The sequence below is a fragment of the Barbus barbus genome (genome assembly GCF_936440315.1).
Source record: "Barbus barbus genome assembly, chromosome: 22".
In the NCBI taxonomy this organism is placed as follows: domain Eukaryota; kingdom Metazoa; phylum Chordata; class Actinopteri; order Cypriniformes; family Cyprinidae; genus Barbus; species Barbus barbus.
In genome coordinates this window covers 29,335,814-29,359,193 of record NC_136750.1, presented here as the reverse complement: position 1 = coordinate 29,359,193, position 23,380 = coordinate 29,335,814, and the positions used below count along the sequence as shown (strand labels likewise).

Sequence of the window (23,380 nt, the reverse complement as noted above, 5' to 3'; positions counted from 1 at the left end):
TTTATGCTGGTGTCCGTCAGCGAATCTGCTGACGGACACCATGCTGCGTTGTCACGGGAACATCCCAGCTGAAGATAATGAGTAAATTACGCTCCCTTCACCAAGTGCATTCCGAACGACTACATAATGACACGCATGTGCCTTGCTCACTCCAAAGTCCCCATATCAAGGGGATAGGGATGATCACTTTAATTTGGAACTGTTCGATACACGATACGCATACCGTTACACCCCTAATCACTAGCCAGCTCTGGAGAGCTGATTTATAACAGAAGATAAAGTTGTAATTCTAACTGAAATCGACACTGACTATGGTTTTTCATGTTTAATACTGTAAAGCTGCTTGATTTAAGGCTATCTATTGCATAAAGTACTATATAAATAAACGTGTTGTGACTGGACTTTACTGCAGAGCTCCAAACAACCATATTGCTGTAATCAGATGCATTTTTAACTGATTTTTAACAAAAACCGCTGTCAGTTTTTGTTTATTTCATTATTGAGAGGAAAGTGCGCAGCATATATTATATTCATTCAAACACCGCACAACAGCTTCAGGTACGTTCGGCTGTGTTTGCTCTGAAGTGCTGTGTGTCTTTTCTTGAATTGCATTCAGGAGGGCTGAATTACAGTCTTGCGCTGGTCAAACCGCATTATTGCAGGCTCATACATTAGCTCAGACAAACGACTACTCGACAACAAAAATATTTGTCGACAATTACTCAACAGTTGTTATAGTCATATCGATGTATGATCACAAAAATTTGGGCAAAAGTGTTCAAACAAGCACAGTAAAAATGTAGATTTAGTAGTGTTTTATAAATTGCATTTTAAATTGCAGCTCTATTCAAAATCTGGAATAGCCATAAATGCCATAATGATGCCGGCAAACTTGGCCGCCAATCAGATCAGAGCCTGTGAATTTTGGAAAGCCTCTCACGCTTTATGTAACTCACATCAGAAACTCTATTTAGCAGTCTGTGCAAGCTTACCATCAGGCCGCTGTTGTTCCTCCAGAGTCCAGACACTGATTATTTTTCAAAGGCGGAGAGAGAAGAGGCCTCCAGATCTTTTATAGAGGAATTCTTCTGTTCGGAGATATTTTCGGAAGCCAGATGCTTACTCTCTGTCCGTCTCTATCCCAGTGGACATACTTTCTAGCTGGTGCGGTTGGCCTTGTGAGTTAAGCCGCGCTGGTCAGTCTCCGTGTCTCTGCTTGAGGGACACATGTAAGCAGAAATGATGCCTTTATGAGTGAGGGTTTGTGCCCTGGTGGATGTGGTCACTCTCCGAGCAGGAAGGCTTCACACCACAGACCTTTAAAACGGGCGCTGCGGCAGGGACCCGGGCCAGACCTGCAGCTATACAGACCAAATTTGAGTCCCAACGGAACCTTGCACTAAACACAAAACGCTAAAATTTTCAAAAGTATGAAACGGAATATTCTGGCAATTCCAAATTCTTTCCACCTGAACGTGTTTGCTGTGGAATGTTTTCAAACATTAAAAGTGTTTTATAATGTTTGCAGAAGCGAAAACATCCTGAATACTCACCCAGAATTTTTACAGCAGCTGCTCTGGAAAGTTTCGGCTGTGTTTTCAAGTATTTTCGTCTTGTCTTGTGAACAAGGCTTGTGGTATGTCTTCTTTTACATACAGAATGTAAAAAACATGCCAGTTCTGCTGCTTTAAAACACAGCCTGTGTTTTGTCAGAACATTTCCGCTGCCAGATATGCTCGAAAATGTCAGTGTTTATTAAACTGCGGCTTTCTGAACTCGTGTATGGAACAAGGGGAAGTATTTCTTGAATGCATGCATATTAGCTCTCTCTGTAAACACGGCACAGACTTTACAGGCGGTGACTAGTGTCTATTCAGCATCTTGTGTTTGCTAATGAGCGTTTTGTTTGCGAGGCCCTTCCTGCCTCGCGGGAATCTGCCGTTGTGTGTGTGCAAAGGGGCGAGTTGATTCTCCTGTTTACACTGGGCTGGCAGGGCGACAGCAGGGTATTCCCGTCCCCGGGGTGTTAGCTTACACTGCGATTGTCTCAATGAAGCGGCGCTACAGAAATGCACCTGCTGCACCGCTCAGCCCTCAGTAAGAACACTGACCCTAGATCAGGTTTCCAAACCATTTGATGTGATTTGTTTGCGTATGAACAGTTGAATGCTGATCCTGAGAGGTTTTAAATGGATGAGTCCATTTTTACAGCCGACGATGAATTGTAAGGCATAGCACTGCTGTTTAAGCCTAATCTAAATCTGGGCTGAATAATTACCGTATTGACCCGAATATAAGACAATGTTTTTTTCTTGGAAATACATCTGAAAAAACGCCGTTGTCTTATATTCAGGATCTAGACTTTGACATGTCAACAATAGGTGGTGCCAAGCATGCATAAAACGAGTGTGCCATGAAATATGTAATGTTATGTGTGTTGTAAAGATCGCGAGTGAAAACAAAAGAAAATGCTTACAGCGGCATGAGTCGTGTTAGCCTGATAGGAACAAACTCTGTAAGTGATTTTAAAACATAAAACAGTACCCAGATTTGAAGACTACAATAAGATTTCACTTCTACTGTTAATACAATTTTGGTAGGCTACTATTATGAGATGGATGGACTAAATGTTATATAATTCAGATGGGCTACCTGTTATTTTTATGGTATATCAAAAAGTGTATATTTTTAAATGTCATTGTTGGTACATTTTACCAGCATTTACCATACTTTCAAAACACAAAGTAAAATAGGAAAAATATGCAATATGAAAATTATTTAAGAAAAAATATTTTACAGAGAGAAAAAAAAGATTTGGTTTTCAAAAAGCCTCTTTCCAAAAGGTACATTTTGAAAAAGGGGGCTCGTCTTCTAATCAGGGTCGTCTTATATTCGGGTCAATACGGTAGTTTAGACCGTTTATAGTCGCCCAGATTGATTCTGCATGATTTTGCATGCAATGCATTGAATTTACTGTACAATTATAGATCCAATGTGAATCAATTGACCAAAACAATTATATTTGCACTGTTCTTTCTTTCCCTATTTCAATATTATTATTATTATTATTAGATATAGTTAATAACAATAATAGTAATAATAAAATATTGCATTATATAAATATTAGATATAATATTTACAATTATAATACATTATTATTATTATTATTATTATTATTATTATATTAATTTTATTTTATGTTGTTAATAATAAGATCAATATCAATAATTAAATTGCATTCATGTGTAGTTTACTATTATCATTATTATTATTAATATTAATACGTTATTATTATTATTGATGATGATATTAATTAGTTTTTTGTCCCTTTAGTTTCTATTTTTAATTTGTACTGTTATTTCCCCATTTCAATATTTTTGTTGTTATAATAATAATAATAATAATAATAGTAAATATTATATAGTTATATATTTGTATAAATTGTTACTGTTGTTATCATTATCAATGTTAAATTGCATTATACAGCGATATAATAAATATCATAAAATGTATATATAAAAAAAAAATATATATATATATATATATATATATATATATATATATATATATATATATATATTATATATATATATATATTATATATTTTTTTATTTTTTTATTTTGATATTTATTTATTTGTATTGATAACAGTAGGTTGTTTTAAATGCCTCAATCCTTTTATTTATTTATTTACTTTATTATTATTTTTTATAATTTTGCAAATATGTACTGTATATGTAAGGCGTTTTAAACCATGCTACTATTATGTCAATGTGTGTAGGTTGGTTTTTGTCATATGCGTTAGAATCAAGAATCAATTTTGAATTTATTTTTTTTTCTGCAATTTTTTTATTTAAATTCTGAACCCTTAGAAGGTTTTAGTTTAACTTTGTTGTAAGTTTCACCTGTCAGAATCTTTCCTGTGCTTAGCCCTGAGACCTTTAAATAAGCCTGGAATAAAGCAGTTAGTTGATTTATGCCCTTATTAGCAGTGTGTCCAAATCTGTCTTGAGCTAATGTTTAAAGCAGGTTCCTATATACACTGTCGGCTCTCAGGTGTTTCTGCGTGAGGGGTGAAAGACTGAAACTGGCGCCGCCTTGTTTTTCCTGTCTCCTGTTGCACAAGACGGCATATTTCTGTCTTTACAACTTGGCCTGTAGATATTTTCAGCAGATACCTGTAAAAGAAACCCTTCCTGCCTTCTCTCTTTATGAACAGTTTGAGGGAAAGAATCAATTTATGCATCACAAATCTGACTCATTCTGTCCATCTACAAACTTCGTTATTTATTGAAAACACACACCGAGCCAATCAGTGAAGTGACTGAAGTGGTTTGAGCAGATGCTGATTCTGTGTCTTTATTTCATTATTTTTATGAGCTTGTCTCCGCGCTCTCGTCCTGATGAGTAAGACGCGAGTCAGGAAAGACTCCTTATTTAGGAAGCGATTCGGCAGTAACTCTGTAAATCCGCTCAGAATGCATCTGTGTCTGGGAATGTTCCGAACGCACTCGTTACTATCGGGATCGACTGCCGTTTCCCGGATCAACTGTGTTGACCTCGGTGGGTTTCTTGCCTCATTTGGTGTGTGGTTTTGGTTCTGCTTATTAATAAAACATCAGCACCAGATCTATGTGCCTGTTTCTGGCCTGATTGATGTCTGTTATGAGATGTAAAGACTGCTCTCTTTAATGAACACTTGACACGAGGAAAGCTGAGAAACATGTCACACCTCTTGATTTCATTCTCAAATGTTCCCGCTTTCTTTTTCTGTGCAACGTTTTCAGGTGTTTTGTTTTGTTTTACATTAGATTAAATTACATTTTAGTCATTTAGCAGATGCTTTTATCCAAAGCCACTTACAAATGAGGACAATGGAAGAAATGGAAATCAACAAAAGAGCAATGATATGCAAGTGCTATGACAAGTCTCAGTTAGAATAACGCAGCACACGTAACAAGGTTTTTTTTTTTTTTTTTTTTTTAATTATAGCCTATAATAAAAAAGATAGAATCCAAAAAGATTCGAAAATTGAAATATCAGCCATATTTTTCTTCTTTTTTAATGTAATCCTCTGTTGTTTGCCAAAAATAAAAGGAATTGTTAAATTGTCCTTCGATTACATTTTTTTATAGAAAAAATAAAACGTTTCTTATAGCCTGGTTCTTGTAAAAATAAATTATAATATCAATTTAAATTATTAACTTGTTAGTTTTATGAATTTTATATTGGACATGCTTGTTAGTTATTAAAAGCCATTAAAACAGAAACCAGACAAAATTACATTGGAAAACATGCTTTAATTTGTGCTAAAATAGAACGGATCTAAAGGGGTAGTTCACGCAGTTTCAGTTGTCTTTATCTCACCCCCCACTTTTTCCAAACCTATTTTGAGAATATTGGAGATATTTGGAAGAATGATGGTAGCCAAACAGTTCACTGTATTTTATTTTATAAATGTAAAAGATGACAGAATGAAAATGTTTGGTTGAATTCGCCCTTTAATAGAGCCTGAATTAAGAATCAAGTCAGTTTTGATGTGTTTTGTGGTTAAAGGTTTAATGTGACTCTCTTTCTTAGGTGCTGGGCCGCTGCTTCCTGACGGTGATGCAGGTGCATTTCCAGTTCCTGTCACAGGCGTTGCAGAAAGTCCAGCCGGTGGCACAGTCCTGCCTGGCCGAGGCGCTAGCACAGGTCCAGGAGAGACACGGAAATGCCCACACACAGAACACGAGCCCTGGGCCCCTGACGGAGCTGGAGGAGGCCGTCCGCTCATGGAAGGGAGCTTCAGGGGTACAAACATCACCAATCAATGCACAAGCAATCAAACAACCTGTTTCTCATATGTTGACCCTAGATATGAGAGAAATTCTAAAAAAAACAAAAAACTGTTGACCCTCTTAAATGTGTATATATATATATTATTTTGTGACGTCATCCTGTTGTTAAAATACCCAAGTAAACTACTTAAAGAAATAAATATGCATTTTAATAATCAAACCCTTATAAAATCATTTGAAGATGTTTGAATTATATTTTAGAACATATTTAAATAAACGGTAACAAAGTATTGATTTTTAATTTGATGTTATTATATTTTATTAAAAATGTCATGTTATTTTTTTGTGAGATTCACCCATTTATTGTCTAAATAGTATTTAGCGATGTCTCTTTGTCATCCTGTTCACTTCGGGCTGCATAGTACCTCAAATACTTACCTAAATACTTTCAGATCAAGTAAACGCTGATACATTTGAGTTAACCAGCCGTGTGTGTTTCAGGTGACAGCGTGTCTCAGGGAGAGAGGGAGAGACGGCTGTGTGTCTGGCATTCAGGTGCAGCAGCTCTTCTGTTCTCAGAACACCTCCATACCTGAACACCAGCTCAAAGAGCTCAACGCCAAGATCGACAACGCTCTGCAGGTGAGACACACACACATGCTTACAGCGGCTTACCACGGCAACAGCAGTTAATAAAGTTATTGCAGTTGTTGTTCGTGACATAAAGTCAAAATAAATGAACATGGATCTCCTTCAAGCACCCAAAGCATAGTTCATTGTTATTTTAAATCTTTACCAGTTTTTGTCACTATCCTTTAAAACACTAGGTTTCCCTCAATTTGTCATCAAGTTTTAATCATTTGAAATATAATACAATTTAGTATGATCACACATGCTATAATAGATGTATAATAAGTACAGGTCAGGATTTGCATGCTTCATTTTTGACATTTTCACAAAAGTTATTTAAAACATTAAAGTAAACACTTTATTTGCATGGTTTCTATGTTTATAAAATCACTTATGTTCATTTAATTTGATGCAAACACCAGAATATTATATTCTTATTTTTAAAAGCCAAGCTACAAACCACCAGGATGTGATTCACAAATGAAGGCCAGACAAAGTTGTGTTTGTGACATAAAAAGATCATTGTGATTTTTTTTTTTTTTTGCAAATCTCGTTTTATTTAATTTATTTTGTGAATTTAATTAATTTTAGTGAAACTCCTAACATATATTTGTGGATCTCATTCTATGTTTACTTCCTTTCAATCTCATGACATTTATTTGTGGACCATAAACTATTTATGTAGAATAATGTAACAAAACTGTCTTCATATGAATTTGCTTTTAAGAATTTGGTTGATCACCTGCAAGACTATGCTTTATAATGTTGTAACAATGTTAATTGTATGTTATTCTGTTTATAATGAGGCTTATTTTGAGCCACTGACTGACCCACTGACATTAATAAGTCTCTCTGTGTGTGTGTGTGTGGCAGGCGTATAAAGTGGCGTTAGACTCTTTGGGTCACAGTGAATATGCTCTAAAGGCCGGATTTCACCTTAATCCCAAATCAGTGGAAGCAGCTTTGCAGGTATGTTTGCTGTGAGTGGAATTACAGCTTAGTGCAGATTAAAGCTGCTTTCTGGAGGTTCATGTGTTCAGCAGTCACACAGAAACAGACGTTTGACTGTCCACATCATGTGTGATCCACCGTGCATCATATTCTGGATAACGACTGTTCGGTTAGACGAGGAGAAACCATCCAACATGTTAAACAACCAACCTCATTGCTTCAAATGCAACGTTGTAACCTTTCGATTCATTCTTCTACAGAACTGATCATTTTTCCACCTGTTACTTGTAAACACGACTTTGCATTTGTGTGTTTTCATGTATTTGGGTCAGTCGTGTGATTTTTATGCGTTTTTTGCAGGGCTGCTGTAGTGACGCTGAGGCCCAGCAGGCCGGACGCTTTCACACCACGTCTCAGCCCATCCAGTGTGAATTACCCACAATCCCCGTTCAGATCGGCTCTCATCTTCTCCGAGGAGTTTCCTTCAATGAAAGCGCATCAGATAACCTCAAGCTTAAAACGGTACTCAGAACACATGCTTCTGATTGATGACTAGAGATGGGATGAGATCCCAGCTGGAAATGTTTTTCATGGAAGCGAGTACAAAAATAAGAAAGGATAAAACAAGAAGCATGCACATCTCAGACTGTTTGTTTTAATCACTGTTATGCGCAGATCATGTCTGCCTCAGATTTCACACCCAAAACAAGAAAATTTTTAAAAAAAAATTTTTCTTTATTTTGACAACTTTGAGACCTTTTTGAAAAATCTATATTTTTATTCAGCAGGGATGCATTAAATTGATCAAAAGTGACAGACATTTATAATGTTACAAAATATTTATATTTCCAATAAATGCTGTTCTTTTGAACTTTCTATTCATCAAAGAATCCTGAAAAATAAAATCTATCACAGCTGTTTTCAGCATTGATGATGATAATCAGAAATGTTTCTTGAGCAGTATATTAGAATGATTTCTGAAGGATCATGTGACACTGAAGACTGGAGTAATGCTGAAAATACAGATTTGATCACAGAAATAAATTACATTTTACAATATATTCAAATAGAAGAGAGTTATTTTAAATTGTAATAATATTTCACAATTAAATTTATTTTTGATTAAATAAATGCAGCCTTGGTGAGCAGAAGAGACTTTCAAAAACATCTTACCGACCTCAAATTTGTTGAGTAGTACAGTAAAACATTCATGCACATTACAGTCTTATTTAATTGAATGTAATCTCTTCCCAGCATGCCGTGCTGCAGCTGATCAAGGATGCGGTGGATCAGAACAGTGTGGCCGTGCGAGATGATTCGCCCGTCACAGAGGTGCTGAACCAGGTGTGTCCCTCCAGCTGGAGAGGAGCCTGTAAGACGGCCGTTCAGCTGCTGTTTGGACAGGCTGGACTGGTGAGTTTCACACATTTGACAGAGCATAAAGTCTGATCCACATTGCAGCATATTCCAGACAGGAACAGACCACTTGGGCAGGAAGACATGCGTAAAACCATCCACCACCATTCACTTTTTTTTTTGTCTTGCATTTACATGTATGTACAGTATTTAGCAGGCACTTTTATCCAGAGCAACTTGCATTGTTTTAATACATTCAAGGCAGTTTGCTTTTTATCACTTTGAATTAGTATTTAAATTATATTTTAAAAATGTATTTTTTTTATTTTAAATGTAATGTTGTTAATTTTTTATTGTTTATTTTTTTTTTTTAAATGTATAACAATGTTTTTTATTTCAATTATATTCAGCAACTAGCTGAAACAAAAAGGTTATCTGGTTATTTGAAGTAACAAAAATGTTTTTTATGGTTTTAGTTTTCTATAATAACCTTGATATTCCAGAATAGTTTTATTGGTTCACTGTCAGCAACATGAAAAGTCTGAATATTGAGGATTTGGAAAAGGCCTCCGGCTACAGGAAAATGATTTCTGAATAATCATAAAGGGGTTTCCATGATGCTGTTTCTGTCCTTGCCGTGTGTGTGGTCATAGTGACCATGACCTTTTGGGTGTGTGTGTGTTTTTAGTGGCGAGTCGCCGTCAGTTGAGTCACATTGAGGATACACCTGTGCTATTAATAACAATAGCCCACTTCCTGTTTGATAGGAAACGCCCCGTCTGTTTCAAACACAACTGCATGCTGTGGCTTTACGGCCTCTTTTCAAGAACTGTGGGAAATGTTTCATTTGTGTTTTCGGATGGAAACGGTTCCTGACAGTGATGAAAATTCGGGTTACTGGGGCTCTCAAGCGTCCACTTGGCATTAGTTTGACTGTGAAATGATTGATTATGATCACTGGATGAGCCACACATGATTTATACTGGCAGATCTTCATGACAGTGTGCAGTACAGTTATTAAAGCTGATGGTGTGTGTGTGTGTTTGTGCAGGTTGTGGTTGACACGGCTCAGATTGAGAATAAGGAAGCATACGCTCCTCAGATCTGTCTTGAAGGATCTAAAGTTGTGATCCAAGTTCCATCTACATGGTGAGTAACCGTATATGGTAAGATTTATGTAATTATAGCAGTTAATTGAGTCTCAGTAGGGCGACAGCAGATCCACATCTTCTGTGTCTGCAGATTAGTAGAGTTCAAGCTGCTTTATTTTATATTTATATACTTTTATATTTATTTGACCACTTATTCAAAGTATCGACTAATGTTGTATAGATGACATTAACCATTATTTTCTTAATGAAGAAATTAACCCCTGTTAATTAGGGTCATTTTGAGTCAGTTTGCAGAAAAGCATCATGTTTTCTATTAAATAGCAAATTGAAAGTGGTTATATAATTGCTGTATTTTTATATTGTTAAATTATTGTATTTAATTGTAATTAAATACTTTCCTGACGATATGGCTTTTTTTATACAGTAATATATAAAATAATACAGTAAAATAAAATGAATAACATTGAAATCTAATCTTATCTTCTAAATGTACTTTTTGTCTTGTAGGTGTCTGAAGGAGGATCCAGCAACAATGTCTCTGCTGCAGCGCAGTCTGGATCCAGAGAAGACCCTCGGTCTGGTGGATGTGCTTTACACAGCTGTGTTTGACCTCCAGCGCTGGAAAGAGCGCAAGTCAGTGTCAGCATTAGTGCTGGAATCATACCTTCACATAGATCTCTCAAAGACAATAGGAATTTTAAAATGATCAAAAGTTTGGGGTTAAGACTTTTTTTTTTTTTTTGCAAAAGTAATACTTTTATTCAACATTGATGCATTACATTGATGAAAAGTGACAGTAAAAACAGAATGGATTTCTGTTTCAAATAAATGCTGTTCTTTTGAACTTTCTATTCATCAAAGAATCTTGAAAAATACAATGTATCATGATTTCCACAAAAAAGTTGCAAGTTTATGTACTAAAATTAAAACTGAAATCAGATTTAGTTTAATTTAGTTTAGTTCATTTATTTAACAGGGACCATGCACAAGACAAATGTCATGCTAGAATTTGCTAATTTGCATCTGTAGTCCCTGGGCAGGATATTGTTAAAAAATTGCACACAAAAAATCACAATAAAAAAAAAATAATAATAATAGTAATATTACATGACAAATTACTATATCACAAAAAAGTATAAAACTAAATAGACATAAAGAATAATAAACCTGGGAAAAAACAACAAAATTACCAAAACTTAAAACTTTTAAAAAGGACTGTTGTGAAAATAAATAAATAAATGAAATATAGTTATCATTTTATTATTGGTATTATTATAATTTTTTTTAACACAGAATCCTTTTGAAATACAGTCTAGAATATAATATATTTTACACTCACACGCACAATGTATACAATATTTTACTGAAAAATATATATTTATATGTGCTGAAACAAGTAATCTTAAAGCTGAAATAAAATCAATAAAAGCTATAAAAAAAAACTTTAAAATTAAAATGGAAAAGTTAAAAGCTAATTCAAAATTTGAATATAAACTATAATAGCACCTCCATGAGACTAAAATAAGGCAGATTGAACATGTATTTATTTGCTGGTGTTTCTGTGTGCAGGGAACAGACTTTGCCCACCATTCAGATCCAGCTACAACGAGACACGGCTGATTATGGCGGCCCCGTCGATCTCCCTCCGGGGAACAGCACCAAATCCTCCGGTGGCCTCCCTAAAACCATCTCCAAACTCACCTCACGCTTCACCAAGAAAACCTCGTCCAACTCTAGCGCAGGCGGCAGCTACTCTATCCCCAGCACCCCGTCACGGAGCAGCGGCAGCTCAGATGACAAATCCAGCCGCCTGCACAGCCTCCTGCAGATGAGCAGCATGCCATGCACACCTGACCCCAGCCATGCGCAGATCACCAACGGTGCGTCTGCAGACGAGCAGAGCATGAACCTGCCCACCGACCAGGAGATGCAAGACGTCATCGACTTCCTATCGGGGTTCAACATGGGGAAATCCCAGCAGGCGTCTCCGCTGGTGAAGAGGAGGAACTCTGTGGCGTCTACGAATGCGGCTGACTTGAAGCCGCCCAGCGGCGCGGCTCCACCCCCCTCGCAGTCTCATCTGTCTCAAGTGTTGGCGCAAACCTTGCAGCAACCAACACAACAACAACAGCAGCAACAACAACAACAACAGCAGCAGCTTCCTTCAACTCCAAAACAGCAGCAAACGCAGTCGCAACCGCAGTCGCAGCCAACCTCGCAGACTCTGCCGTTCTACCAGCATCTCTTGCAGCCGATCGGTCAGCCGCAGCAAACGGCGCCAGTTTCCCCACAGCTCTCTTCCCAGCAGCCCCCGCAACCGAGAGCTCCCAGCAAATGGCCCCAGGGGCCTTTAGGGGGCCTCTCGCCCATCGGGCCCTTGACACAGTGGCCCGCCCCGGGCCTGCCGGACCTCAGCTCTGACCTCTACAGTCTGGGGCTGGTCAGTACGTACATGGACAGCATGATGTCTGAGATGCTCGGCCACAAGCCCCCGCAGGGACCAAGGAACAACACCTGGCCCAACCGAGACCAAAGTGACCAGAGCCTGTTCGGGGTGTTGGGAGACTCCATGCCCTTTGACCCTGCAGGTGAGCAGAGAGCGGTCAGCTCAGACAGGTTAAGAGAGCAAAACTCATGAGAACAAAACTTTGCCGAAGGGAAGAGAATGACTATTCTGAACATTTTACATTTAGCCATATATATGTACAGGTATGTGTGTGTGTGTGTGTGTGTGTGTATGCTGTAAGAGCTTTTTTTTTCCTAAAACATTTATTTATTTATTTTTTTGATTTTGTATTTCTTTGACTTTTTTAAGTTTAATTTATTTTTTATTTCAGTTTTAGTAATTTTCATACTTAACCAATTTATTTTAGTTAGTTGCAACATTTCTATATATTTTTTTAAGTTTTAAAGTTTTGCATCTATTATGTATATTTTAGAATTTAGCTTTATTTCAAGTTTAAAGTGTGTGTGTGTGTATATATGCTATCAGTTGACAAAACTATCCTATTTTTTATCAAAAAAAATTTTTAGTGCTTTTTTGGGGGGGATTTTTATGCATACATGCTTTTTGAGCTAATATTACCCACGACCCCTTGTTCTGGTGAGGTCTGAAAGATCGAAGCCGCCATAGTAGTTTTTTCACACATAAAGCAGAGATGTGTTCATGTCTCCATCTACACTTGATTAATTGCATTACTTTTATTGCAATATTTTCTTTATAATAAATTGCTCTGAAAGAATACATCATAATGACAGTGTGATTTTAATGTAATGAATTTAGTTAGATGCTAACACTTGAATGCACATAATAAGAGGGGTTCTCACATCACATCACAATTGTGTTACTTATTCAAAAGAGTTTTCTCATTAGGCATTGTTAAATATGCCATGGTTTTTGTACTGTGCGAGTGTGTGTATGTAGTGATCACTGTGATGCAGCAGGTCACTTTAGTGCATTAGTGGTGTGTGTGTTGGACTATTATGTGTTTCTGCTGTGCTGGACAGTTTAAACAAAGAGCAGGACAAAGCCACACACATTACTCTCTCTCTCTCTCTCTCTCCATCTCTCCATAATAAGTGGGCTCGGATCCAGAGTTTGCGCGTTATGTTGCCGGGGTTAATCAGGCCATGCAGCAGAAACGACAGGCGCAGCATGTTCGTCGGCCCAGCAACACCCGCAGTAACTGGCCACACCCAGACGAGCAGCACAGGGGCTGGACACAGTACTACAACGAGGGGTGAGACAGTCTGACCAATCACAGCACAGCATCTCATCGTGAATTGTTTCAGTGTCGAGTTCCCATCTTCTTACTTAAAGTGCAATAGTTACGCGTGAAGTGCAACTTGGAAACTGCAACTTGACATGAAAATTGTAAGCTTCTATAGCTCTGATTTCTGATGCATTTCATTTTTAAGCTGAAATTTGCATGTTAATATACATTTATCAATCATTCAGTGAGACAGATGTGTAAACTACAGTAATTATCCTCTGCTGACAATCGTGCACCTGCACAACAGACACTAGTATTGCACAACATTGTTTACCCCCTGCAATTTGGATGCTAGGAAATGTCTTCACTGACAATCTGCAAAGCAATTTTGCTTATGTGCAAGTCGGAGATGAAGTAGGAGTATCCATATAAGAGCAAAATTCTCAATACCTGCTTGGTTGCTCTGGTGCTTTTGTGATCATACACTTTCGGTCAAGTTTAATAATTTAAAGGTATAGTTCACCCAAAAATGGTGTGAAAAAGGGATCCCTCTAAGATGTATGTTTTTTTTAACACCAATGCTGCATTTATTTGATTAAAAAAATATAGTAAAAGCAGTAATATTTTGAAACATTACAATTTTAAAATAACTGTTTTCTGTGAATGCTGTAAAATTTATTCCTGTGATCAAAACGGAATTTTCAACATCATTACTTATTTCTTATCAATGTTGAAAAACTGTTTGTGCTGCTTAATATTTTTGTGCGAAGACATTTATAACGCTACAAAAGATTTCTACTGAAAATTTTTAAATAATTCTATTTAAAATAATTTTTGAACTTTCTGTTCATCATACAATCCTGAAAAATAAAATGTATCATGGTTTCCACAAAAATATGAAGCAGCACAACTATTTTCATAATAATCAGAAATGTTTCTTGAGCAGCAAATCAGTATATTAGAATGATTTCTGAAGGATCATGTGACACTGAAGACTGGAATAATGATGCTGAAAATTCAGCTTTGATCACAGAAATAAATTACATTTTCACATAAAAATAGTTATTGTAAATTGTAATATTTCACATTTTACTGTATTTTTGATTGAATAAATGCAGCCTTGGTGAGCAGAAGAGAGTTCATTCCAAAAAAATTTAAAACTTATTCCTAACTTTGGTAACCGGTAGTGTATATATTGCGGTTAATAGTTCTCTATGTTGATATTGATGTTTGTTTTCGAGCAGAGAGGCGGTTAACAGCGGCTGGTCAGCCAATCAGGGGGATTCGGCCAGCTCGAGTGATGAGACATCCTCAGCCAATGGGGACAGTCTGTTCTCCATGTTCTCTGGGCCTGACCTGGTAGCAGCTGTTAAACAAAGACGGTAACAAACATTTAATCTGTTTATCAGACACTTTCATCCGAAATGATTTGTCTGGATGGTGTGTTTGAGATGAGCGTGTCCCTCATGTTGAGTGTGTTTTTTAGGAAACACAGCTGTGGTGAACAGGAAGTGTGCACTCTGCCCTCTCCTCCGCTCCACCACACCAGTGACGACAGTAACCAGGTACTAATGACTCTCTGATGCCACTTCAACTAATAAACACACATATATTCCATCATAATAAGAGGTGGAGTTGAACAGTGGGTGTTTTCTCATATGCAGCTGTTATTGTAAATATTTTTTGTTTATACATTTTTTTTATTTTTTTATTTGAAAACAGTTTTTGTTTAGAGAACATGTAATCTTGATGTGTTGTTAAAATGCTGTCAAATTAACTTGACAAGTTTTATATTGTAATCAGTGTTTAAGTTTGGATCTAAGAACTTTAAGATTTTGAGCAGGTTGTGAAGGAATGATCCAGTTAGTCAACTCTTGTTGCATGAGTAGATAAACTATTTTATTTTAAAATCAAACTTATTTTTAAATGATGTGAAAAAGATTTAAATAACATCCGGCCACCATGAATGCAGAGAGTAAATTTCTCAGATATTGAATGCTTTTGTTTTTGGAAACTTTTAAAATTTTTAAATATTTGTCTTTGACACTTGCACTATTGTGTTTCCTATGCATTGGCATTGTTTTGCTTTATATGATGCTTTATAGCAAACTTACCTATAACTCAAATAGTAGAGTATGGCGTTAGCAATGCCAGGGTTATGGGTTCGATTCCCAGGATGCAGGATCATGGGTTTGATTCCCAGGTCATGGGGTTGATTCCCTGGATGCAAAGTCATGGTTTCACTTCCAGGTCATGGGTTTGATTCCCTTGATGCAAGGTCATGGGTTCGATTACAATGATGCAAGGTCATGGGTTAGATTCCCAGGTCATGGGGTTGATTCCCTGGATGCAAAGTCATGGTTTCACTTCCAGGTCATGGGTTTGATTCCCTTGATGCAAGGTCATGGGTTCGATTCCCAGTGATTCCCAGGTCATGGGTTTGATTCCCAGGATGCAAGATCATGGATCTGATTCTCAGGTGACGGGGCTGATTCCCAGGATGCAAGATCATGGATCTGATTCCCAGGTGACGGGGCTGATTCCCAGGATGCAAGATCATGGATTCGATTCCCATGATGCAAGGTCATGAATTCGATTCCCATGATGCAAGGTCATGGTTTTGATTCCCAGGTCATGGGTTTGATTCCCACGTCAGGGGTTCGATTTCCAGGATGCAAGATCATAGGTTCGATTACAGTGACGGAAGGTCATGGGTTAGATTCCCAGGTCATGGGGTTGATTCCCTGGATGCAAAGTCCTAGGTTCTATTCCCAGGTCATGGGTTTGATTCCCTGGTTGCAGGATCATGGGTTTGATTCCCAGGTCATGGGGTTGATTCCCTAGATGCAAGGTCATAGGTTCGATTCCCAGGTCATGGGGTTGATTCCCTGGATGCAAAGTCATGGGTTCGATTCCCTGGATGCAAGGTCATGGGTTCAATTCCCAGAATGCAATATTATGGGTTCGATTCCCAGGCCATGGGTTTGATTCCCAGGATGCAAGATCATGGGTCTGATTCCCAGGTGACGGGGCTGATTCCCAGGATTCAAGATCATGGATTCGGTTCCCATGATGCAAGGTCATGGTTTTGATTCCCAGGTCATGGGTTTGATTCCCAAGTCAGTCGATTTCCAGGATGCAAGATCATAGGTTCGATTACAATGATGCAAGGTCATGGGTTACATTCCCAGGTCATGGGGTTGATTCCCTGGATGCAAAGTCCTAGGTTCTATTCCCAGGTCATGGGTTTGATTCCCTGGATGCAAGGTCATGGGTTTGATTCCCAGGATGCATGATCATGGGTTTGATTCCCAGGTAATGGGTTTGATTTCCAGGATCCAAGGTCATAGGTTCTATTACCGTAATGCAAGGTAATGGGTTAAATTTCCTGGATGCAAGATCATAGTTTTGATTACAATGATGCAAGGTCATGGGTTAGATTCCCAGGTCATGGGGTTAGATTCCCAGGTCATGGGGTTGATTCCCTGGATGCAAAGTCCTAGGTTCTATTCCCAGGTCATGGGTTTGATTCCCTGGATGCAAGGTCATAGGTTCTATTACCGTAGTGCAAGGTAATGGGTTCAATTTCCTGGATGCAAGGTCATAGGTTCGATTACCATGATGCAAGGTCATGGGGTTGATTGCCAAAATGCATGGTCCTAGGTTCTATTCCCAGGTCATGGGTTTGATTCCCAGGTCATGGGCTTGATTCCCAGGATGCAATATAATGGGTTTGATTCCCAGGGTGCTAGGTCACGGGTTTGATTCCCAGGACTTTCATGGCATCCAAGGATGTACTTTGGATGCAATAAAAGTTGCTTTGGATAAAATGCATGAATTTAAATGTAAATAAATCTTGTGTTCTTTTTGTTTTAGGACAGCAAAACGAAAACCTGGCCCCCTAAAGCCCCCTGGCAGCACTCCTCGCACACCAACACCATGCCCAATCCCAGCTCTTCCCTCTACCAGATGACCATCCCCTCCAGCCAATGGGGCGATTCCATGCAAATGCTGCAGTCTCCAGTGTGGTCGACAACCAATGACTGCCCTCCATCCTCCGGGATCTCCTCCGGCTTCCCGTTCACACAACCACAACAACAACAACAGCAGCAGCAGCAGGTTTCCCAGCACAAGATCCTGAGCAAAGGCTTCAAAACCTTCCCGCTCAAACCCGAGCATCGACCCTCGTACCTGCACCAGTACTGAGCTGGACCTGTGCTGGTAGAGGTCGCTGACCCTTTTTGGTTATTTTGAGTTTGAGTAATGCTCAGGATGTTAACCCAGATCAGCATTTAAAGGCTTTGCGTTCAGAGCCCAAATGGGACGCCACTTAAGAGACTTTATAAAAGGGTTTCGGTTGTGTTAGGGCAGCGGAAGGATGTTATTTTATTATCGAAACACGGTGCCGTAGAAACCTAGCTGGGATTGTTCATCTTGTGGTGTGCCGTGAACCTGGTCTAGACTCCAACCTTGTAAACTAGAAGTGTTTTTATAGGGAAATTTGCATTTAACATATTCGTTAATAACATTTTTGTACACAGATGCGTGTCAAACGTCCCCAAACAGAACGTAACTGCCTTCCACGCTGTCCAGATGAAGCATGATTAATTTTAACAGCAGCTAGTTGGACCATTTCACTGGCGGCACGACTGAAGCCTTCAGTCTTGTGGCGGCATTCGGCTTTGAGTTTACACGACTTTTTCGATATGCATGGCCACCGTGCTCACTCACAGCGCACTATCGCAGCCACATTACGAAGATCCGGACGTCCCACGTAACGATACTGTGTTTAAATAGCTGTAACTGCCAAATGTCATGTGGGACGACCCAGACTGCAGCTCTCAGCTACTGTTCCATAGCTTGTATATGACTCGAAAAAAGAAACAAGAACTATAAATAATTTACTTTTTATGAAGAGGCTTTGAGCAGGCTCGGCATAAATATAATAATCATAGCAGAGGTGTAATTTGAAAGAAATACTCTACTTTTTCAACATCTGAGTGATAAAAAAAAGATTAAAAATACAAATAAAAAAAGGATGTTAGCAGTAACTTTGTGCCATGTTGTTTTGAATAGCACTTGCAGATATTTTCTCTAACCAAAGTATTGTTTAGAGGGGGGAAATGGTGCTTTAAATAATAAAAAAAAAATGCCGTTTGGGAGCCGTAGTAGTAGTTCTATCTAGAAAAAGAAGAGAAAAAACCCTTTTATTAAAAACACACACCCTTCTGTATGGTCAGATGTGTTCATTTCCCCATTGGCTTTCTTCAGAACGACACTAACACTTCCCATAAAATAACATGTATTCCTTTCAAATACGATATATTTCTTGTACAAATATTGACAGTATTAATCTTATTTTTGTATTTTCTTACACATTATACCATTACTCTATAAGTTAGCGTAATATAGGCTTATTAAGTAAAACATTATTTTCCCAAGATGTGAAGCACATTTTTTTTTCTTTCCTACAGAGTTTAACTATCTTTCTACAGAGGTTACCAAATACGCCATTATAAACACTAATAAATGGTTATGGTCTGATTGGGGTGTTTTTTTTTTGTTTTTGGTTATTTTGAGCCCAGATTCCCGTTGGTTTCTGTGGTTCCGGGCTGCATCTGAAAAGCCCAGAATGTTCATTTCGTGACGTTTGCCGATGCCAATGTTGCCTGTATTTATGATATGACCATGTTTTCTGAAAACTAACATACTTACCATGTTTACAGAGAATCGTTTGCTGTATATAAATATATCTTTTTATAGTTCTGTGCTTTGCACAATCAAAATGTAGGTTCGTTGCTTCGTCCGTGTATTTCTCCCAAACTGTTTCGGCATTTTTTTTTTTTTTTTCTAAGATTTAACATCTTCGATGACCTTGGACTGTAATGCTCAACATTTCTCAGCTGTGTCAAAATGGTTTACTAGTGGCTTCAAAAAAATAAAAGGAGTTAAAAAAAAAATTAAATAAAAAGAAAGAGATGATGTTGCCCTGACCGAAGACATGAGGGGTGACTGCTTGGCTTATGTTGCTTATTGTTCACTAGAGCTGGCAACTGATTATTTCCAAGTGTACCAGCAATGCAAAAAATAAATAAATAACATAACATCTGCTATCATTTCATCTTTGACTCCTTTTGCATACATTTTTAGCGTTTACAATTTCTCCTCGTTGTTGGCTTTGATAACTCTAATTTTCATTACTGTATTGCAGATAAAATCTTGTAAAAAAAAAAAAAAAAAATCAGAAACATGGTGTGAATACTTTAATGACATATGTGACCCTGGATCACAAAACCAGTCATAAGGGTCACTTTTTTGAGATTGAGATTTATAGGTACATCTCAAATTAGAATATCGTGAAAAAGGTCAATATTTTTTGTCACTCATTTCAGAAAGTGAAACCCATATATTATATAGATTCATTACACAGAGTGAAATATTTCAAGCCTTTATTTCTTGAAATTTTGATGATTATGGCTTACAGATAATGAAAACCCAAAATTCAGTGTCTCAGAAAATTAGAATATTACATAAGATCAATAAAAAAAGGATATTTTAAACAGAAATGTCAGGCTTCTGGAAAGTATGTTCATTTCTATGCACTCGATATTTGGGCCTCGTTTTGCATGAATTACTGCATCAGTGCGGCGCGGCATGGAGGTGATCAGCCTGTGGCACTGCTCAGGTGTAATGGAAGCCCAGGTTGCTTTGATAGCGGCCTTCAGGTCATCTGCATTGTTGGGTCTGGTGTCTCTCATCTTCCTCTTGACAATATCCCAATGATTCTCTATGGGGTTCAGGTCAGGAGAGTTTGCTGGCCAATCAAGCACAGTAACACCATGGTCATTGAACCAGCTTTTGGTACCTTTGGCAGTGTGGGAGGTGCCAAGTCCTGCTGGAAAATGAAATCAGCATCTCCATAAAGCTTGTCAGCAGAAGGAAGCATCTGACGCTTCTGATGTTGTTTCTGGTTCAGAAGTGGCTTGGTAGCTCTTTTCCTGAAGACGTCTGAGCGTGGAGACTCTTGATGCACTGACTCCAGCTCCAGTCCACTCCTTGTGAAGCTCTCCCAAGTGTTTGAATCAGCTTTGCTTGACAGTTTTCTCAAGCTTGCGGTCATCCCTGTTGCTTGTGCACCTTTTCCTACCCAAATTCTTCCTTCCAGTCAACTTTGCATTTAATATGCTTTGATACAGCACTCTGTGAACATCCACTCCTTTCAGTAATGACCCTCTGTGACTTACCCTCTTTGTGGAGGGCGTCAATGTTCATCTTCTGGATCATTGCCAAGTCAGCAGTCTTCTCCATTATTGTGGTTTCAAAGAACAAGAGATACCCGGAATTTATTCTGTAGAGATGGTCATTAATTGAAACTCAAATGTAAATAATATTTTGAGATACTGATTTTTGACTAATCATCAAAATTAAAACAAAAACTTTTTAAATATTTTACTTTACATGCAATGAATCTGAAATAAGTTAAAGAAAAAATGTACTTTTTCATGATATTCAAATTTTTTTTAGATGTACCTGTATCTTTCCATTGATGCGTGGTTTGTTAGGATAGGACAATATTTGGCTGAGATGCAACTGTTTTGCACCCTCAGATTCCAGATTTTCAAATAATCTAAATATTGAAAAAAAACACCTTTAACGTTGTCCAAATTAAGTTCTTAGCAATGCATATTACTAATAAAAAAATATGAAGATATTTACACTATCTTCATGGAACATGATCTTTACTTAACCTAATGATTTTTGGCATAAAAGAAAAATCTATTTTGACCCATACAATATATTGTTGGCTATTGCTACACATATACCCCAGCGACTTAAGACTGCTTTAGTGCTCCAGGGTCACAGATGTAGATCCAGGTGGAATCTCATTAGCATTTTCTGCAGAAAGAATTTAAACATGGTAAAATGTGAAATGGAGCTTAAAGTACGCTTTTATTAGAAACTAAAAGCATAATCAAATTAAGACTAAATAGTGATAAAAACAGAGATGTTCTGTGGATGTCTGCTGCTTATATAAAAGTGCATGCTTATTGTGGTTTATACATTTATTATACAAAGCATTGAACTAAAAACATGAAATTATGTACATAAAAATGTTCGCCAACAGGGACATCTGGAGTATCTTTCCTCTCAGCCAATGCAATTCTGTGGTAGAAACGCAAAGAAAAGCTATATAAATGAATTTTTTTTTTTAGAAATAATTAAATATATATATATCCAGTCTCCGGCTGGATCTCTGTGCTGGCGTCAGCTATGGTTCCCAAATAAACAATGTTGCGGTGCAGGATCTGCTGGTATCTGTGGAGACGATAAAGCACATACTTCAGCAAACACACCAAAGCATCTGAAGAGATAACACACGACACTCATGTACTGCACACACTCGGGGGCTCGGCCCTTCTGCAGATACTCTGTGATGCATCGCACCAGCTGATCGCTCTCATCCAGCAGCTGCAAACACAGCTTAACTTTACTAAACACTTCAATCGAAATACTCTGCTGTTTCTGATGCAAAAAATCTTGACCTACCAAATCAATGCCTTTTAGTTCTTCATGACCATTTCAAAACCTCTTCAACTGTCTGTTGCATTAAAATATGTATGTAAATGACCTCACAAGTGACTAACCTCTGTGTACTAGCTAAGGTTGTCTTCAATTAGGTTAATAAGTATTACTATGTAATTATGTTTAATTTCTTTTGCATTTCCATTGTTTTTTTGAAATGTACAATAACAAACTTATCAATACTGCCTAGATTTGAAGTCTTGTTGAAATTCCCCATACTGTAAAACCCCTTAAACTCATAAATAATAATATTAACAAGTTTGTGTTTTTAAAAAAACCAACATCTTCAAGAATCGGCTAAAAACATCTCTTCCATCTTTATGTAACCCTCTAACTCTAGCACTCTCTATTCTAATTCTATTCTTTTTAGACTTATTCATTTACTAACTGCATGTTTTCTTTTATATATAAAAAACTAACTCTATTCTTTTTTTATTCTATCTGTTTTCTTATTATACAATTAGCAACCAAAAAAGCCCTTAACACTTGGATAAAATCTCTGCTAAATGACTAAATGTAAATATAGTTCTTTGTATATCAAATGCTGTAGAACAAAAACTTGAATTATTGTTTTAAACTTAGGTTATATTAAGTTTGTGGTTTTCTCACTTTAAATTGTGATGCGTAAATTATATATAAATTATAGTCCCATCAGAAAATGATGATGATCTGTGTTTCTATTATTTGAAGTAAATAGTGTTTGAGGTGTATTTACTAACAGGCACGACTCTGGAACTTTTGCGTTCACACAGCAGCAGACAGAAGTGGAGTGAATTCGTATTGGACCGGAGCGGCGCCGGTGACCGGATCTAAAACCCGAAGACATTCCGCTCATATCTGCATCTCTGTAAGTTACAGCAGACTATAGAAATACAATAGACCTTGAAAAAGACTGGTTAAACTCAACTACCACTGATTTAGTTTTCGATACGATACCGATACATTTAAAGGCCAGTATCGTCGATATTGATACCGATATTAAATTATGAAATTATTATCAGTAAAATGGGTAATAATACTCACTTAACTTTATATTTGAAACATTTTAACATTCAGTACGCCTTAATTGCAATTTATTAGGTTATATGTTTTGGTTAATATGTTTACTGTAGTGGTAATATACAAATACTATAGTAAAACGATGGCTCATTTTCATACACCTTTTTATTCTAGCAAGATTTATATTAACATTATAGAATAGAGCATGATCAATATAAAGTTTTAACATTTAATTTAAATGTAATTGTACAAACTA

At 37.4% G+C, this 23,380-nt stretch overlaps 1 protein-coding gene across 2 annotated transcripts in view; it reads left to right on the top strand.

Moving 5' to 3' along the window:
* The window catches only part of LOC306888740 (granule associated Rac and RHOG effector protein 1-like), a 38,139-nt gene extending 18,477 nt beyond the window's left edge, over positions 1–19,662 (top strand). For both annotated transcript variants that reach the window (XM_079447163.1, XM_079447162.1), the window contains exons 3-14: positions 5,581–5,793; positions 6,282–6,422; positions 7,284–7,379; positions 7,722–7,883; positions 8,616–8,774; positions 9,769–9,866; positions 10,337–10,462; positions 11,399–12,417; positions 13,410–13,569; positions 14,787–14,924; positions 15,029–15,107; positions 17,419–19,662. In XM_079447163.1, coding sequence (XP_079303289.1) covers positions 5,581–5,793; positions 6,282–6,422; positions 7,284–7,379; positions 7,722–7,883; positions 8,616–8,774; positions 9,769–9,866; positions 10,337–10,462; positions 11,399–12,417; positions 13,410–13,569; positions 14,787–14,924; positions 15,029–15,107; positions 17,419–17,748 — 2,721 coding nt within the window. In that variant the 3' untranslated portion in view covers positions 17,749–19,662. The remainder of the gene's footprint in view (positions 1–5,580; positions 5,794–6,281; positions 6,423–7,283; positions 7,380–7,721; positions 7,884–8,615; positions 8,775–9,768; positions 9,867–10,336; positions 10,463–11,398; positions 12,418–13,409; positions 13,570–14,786; positions 14,925–15,028; positions 15,108–17,418) is intronic.
* Positions 19,663–23,380: the final 3,718 nt, after the last annotated feature.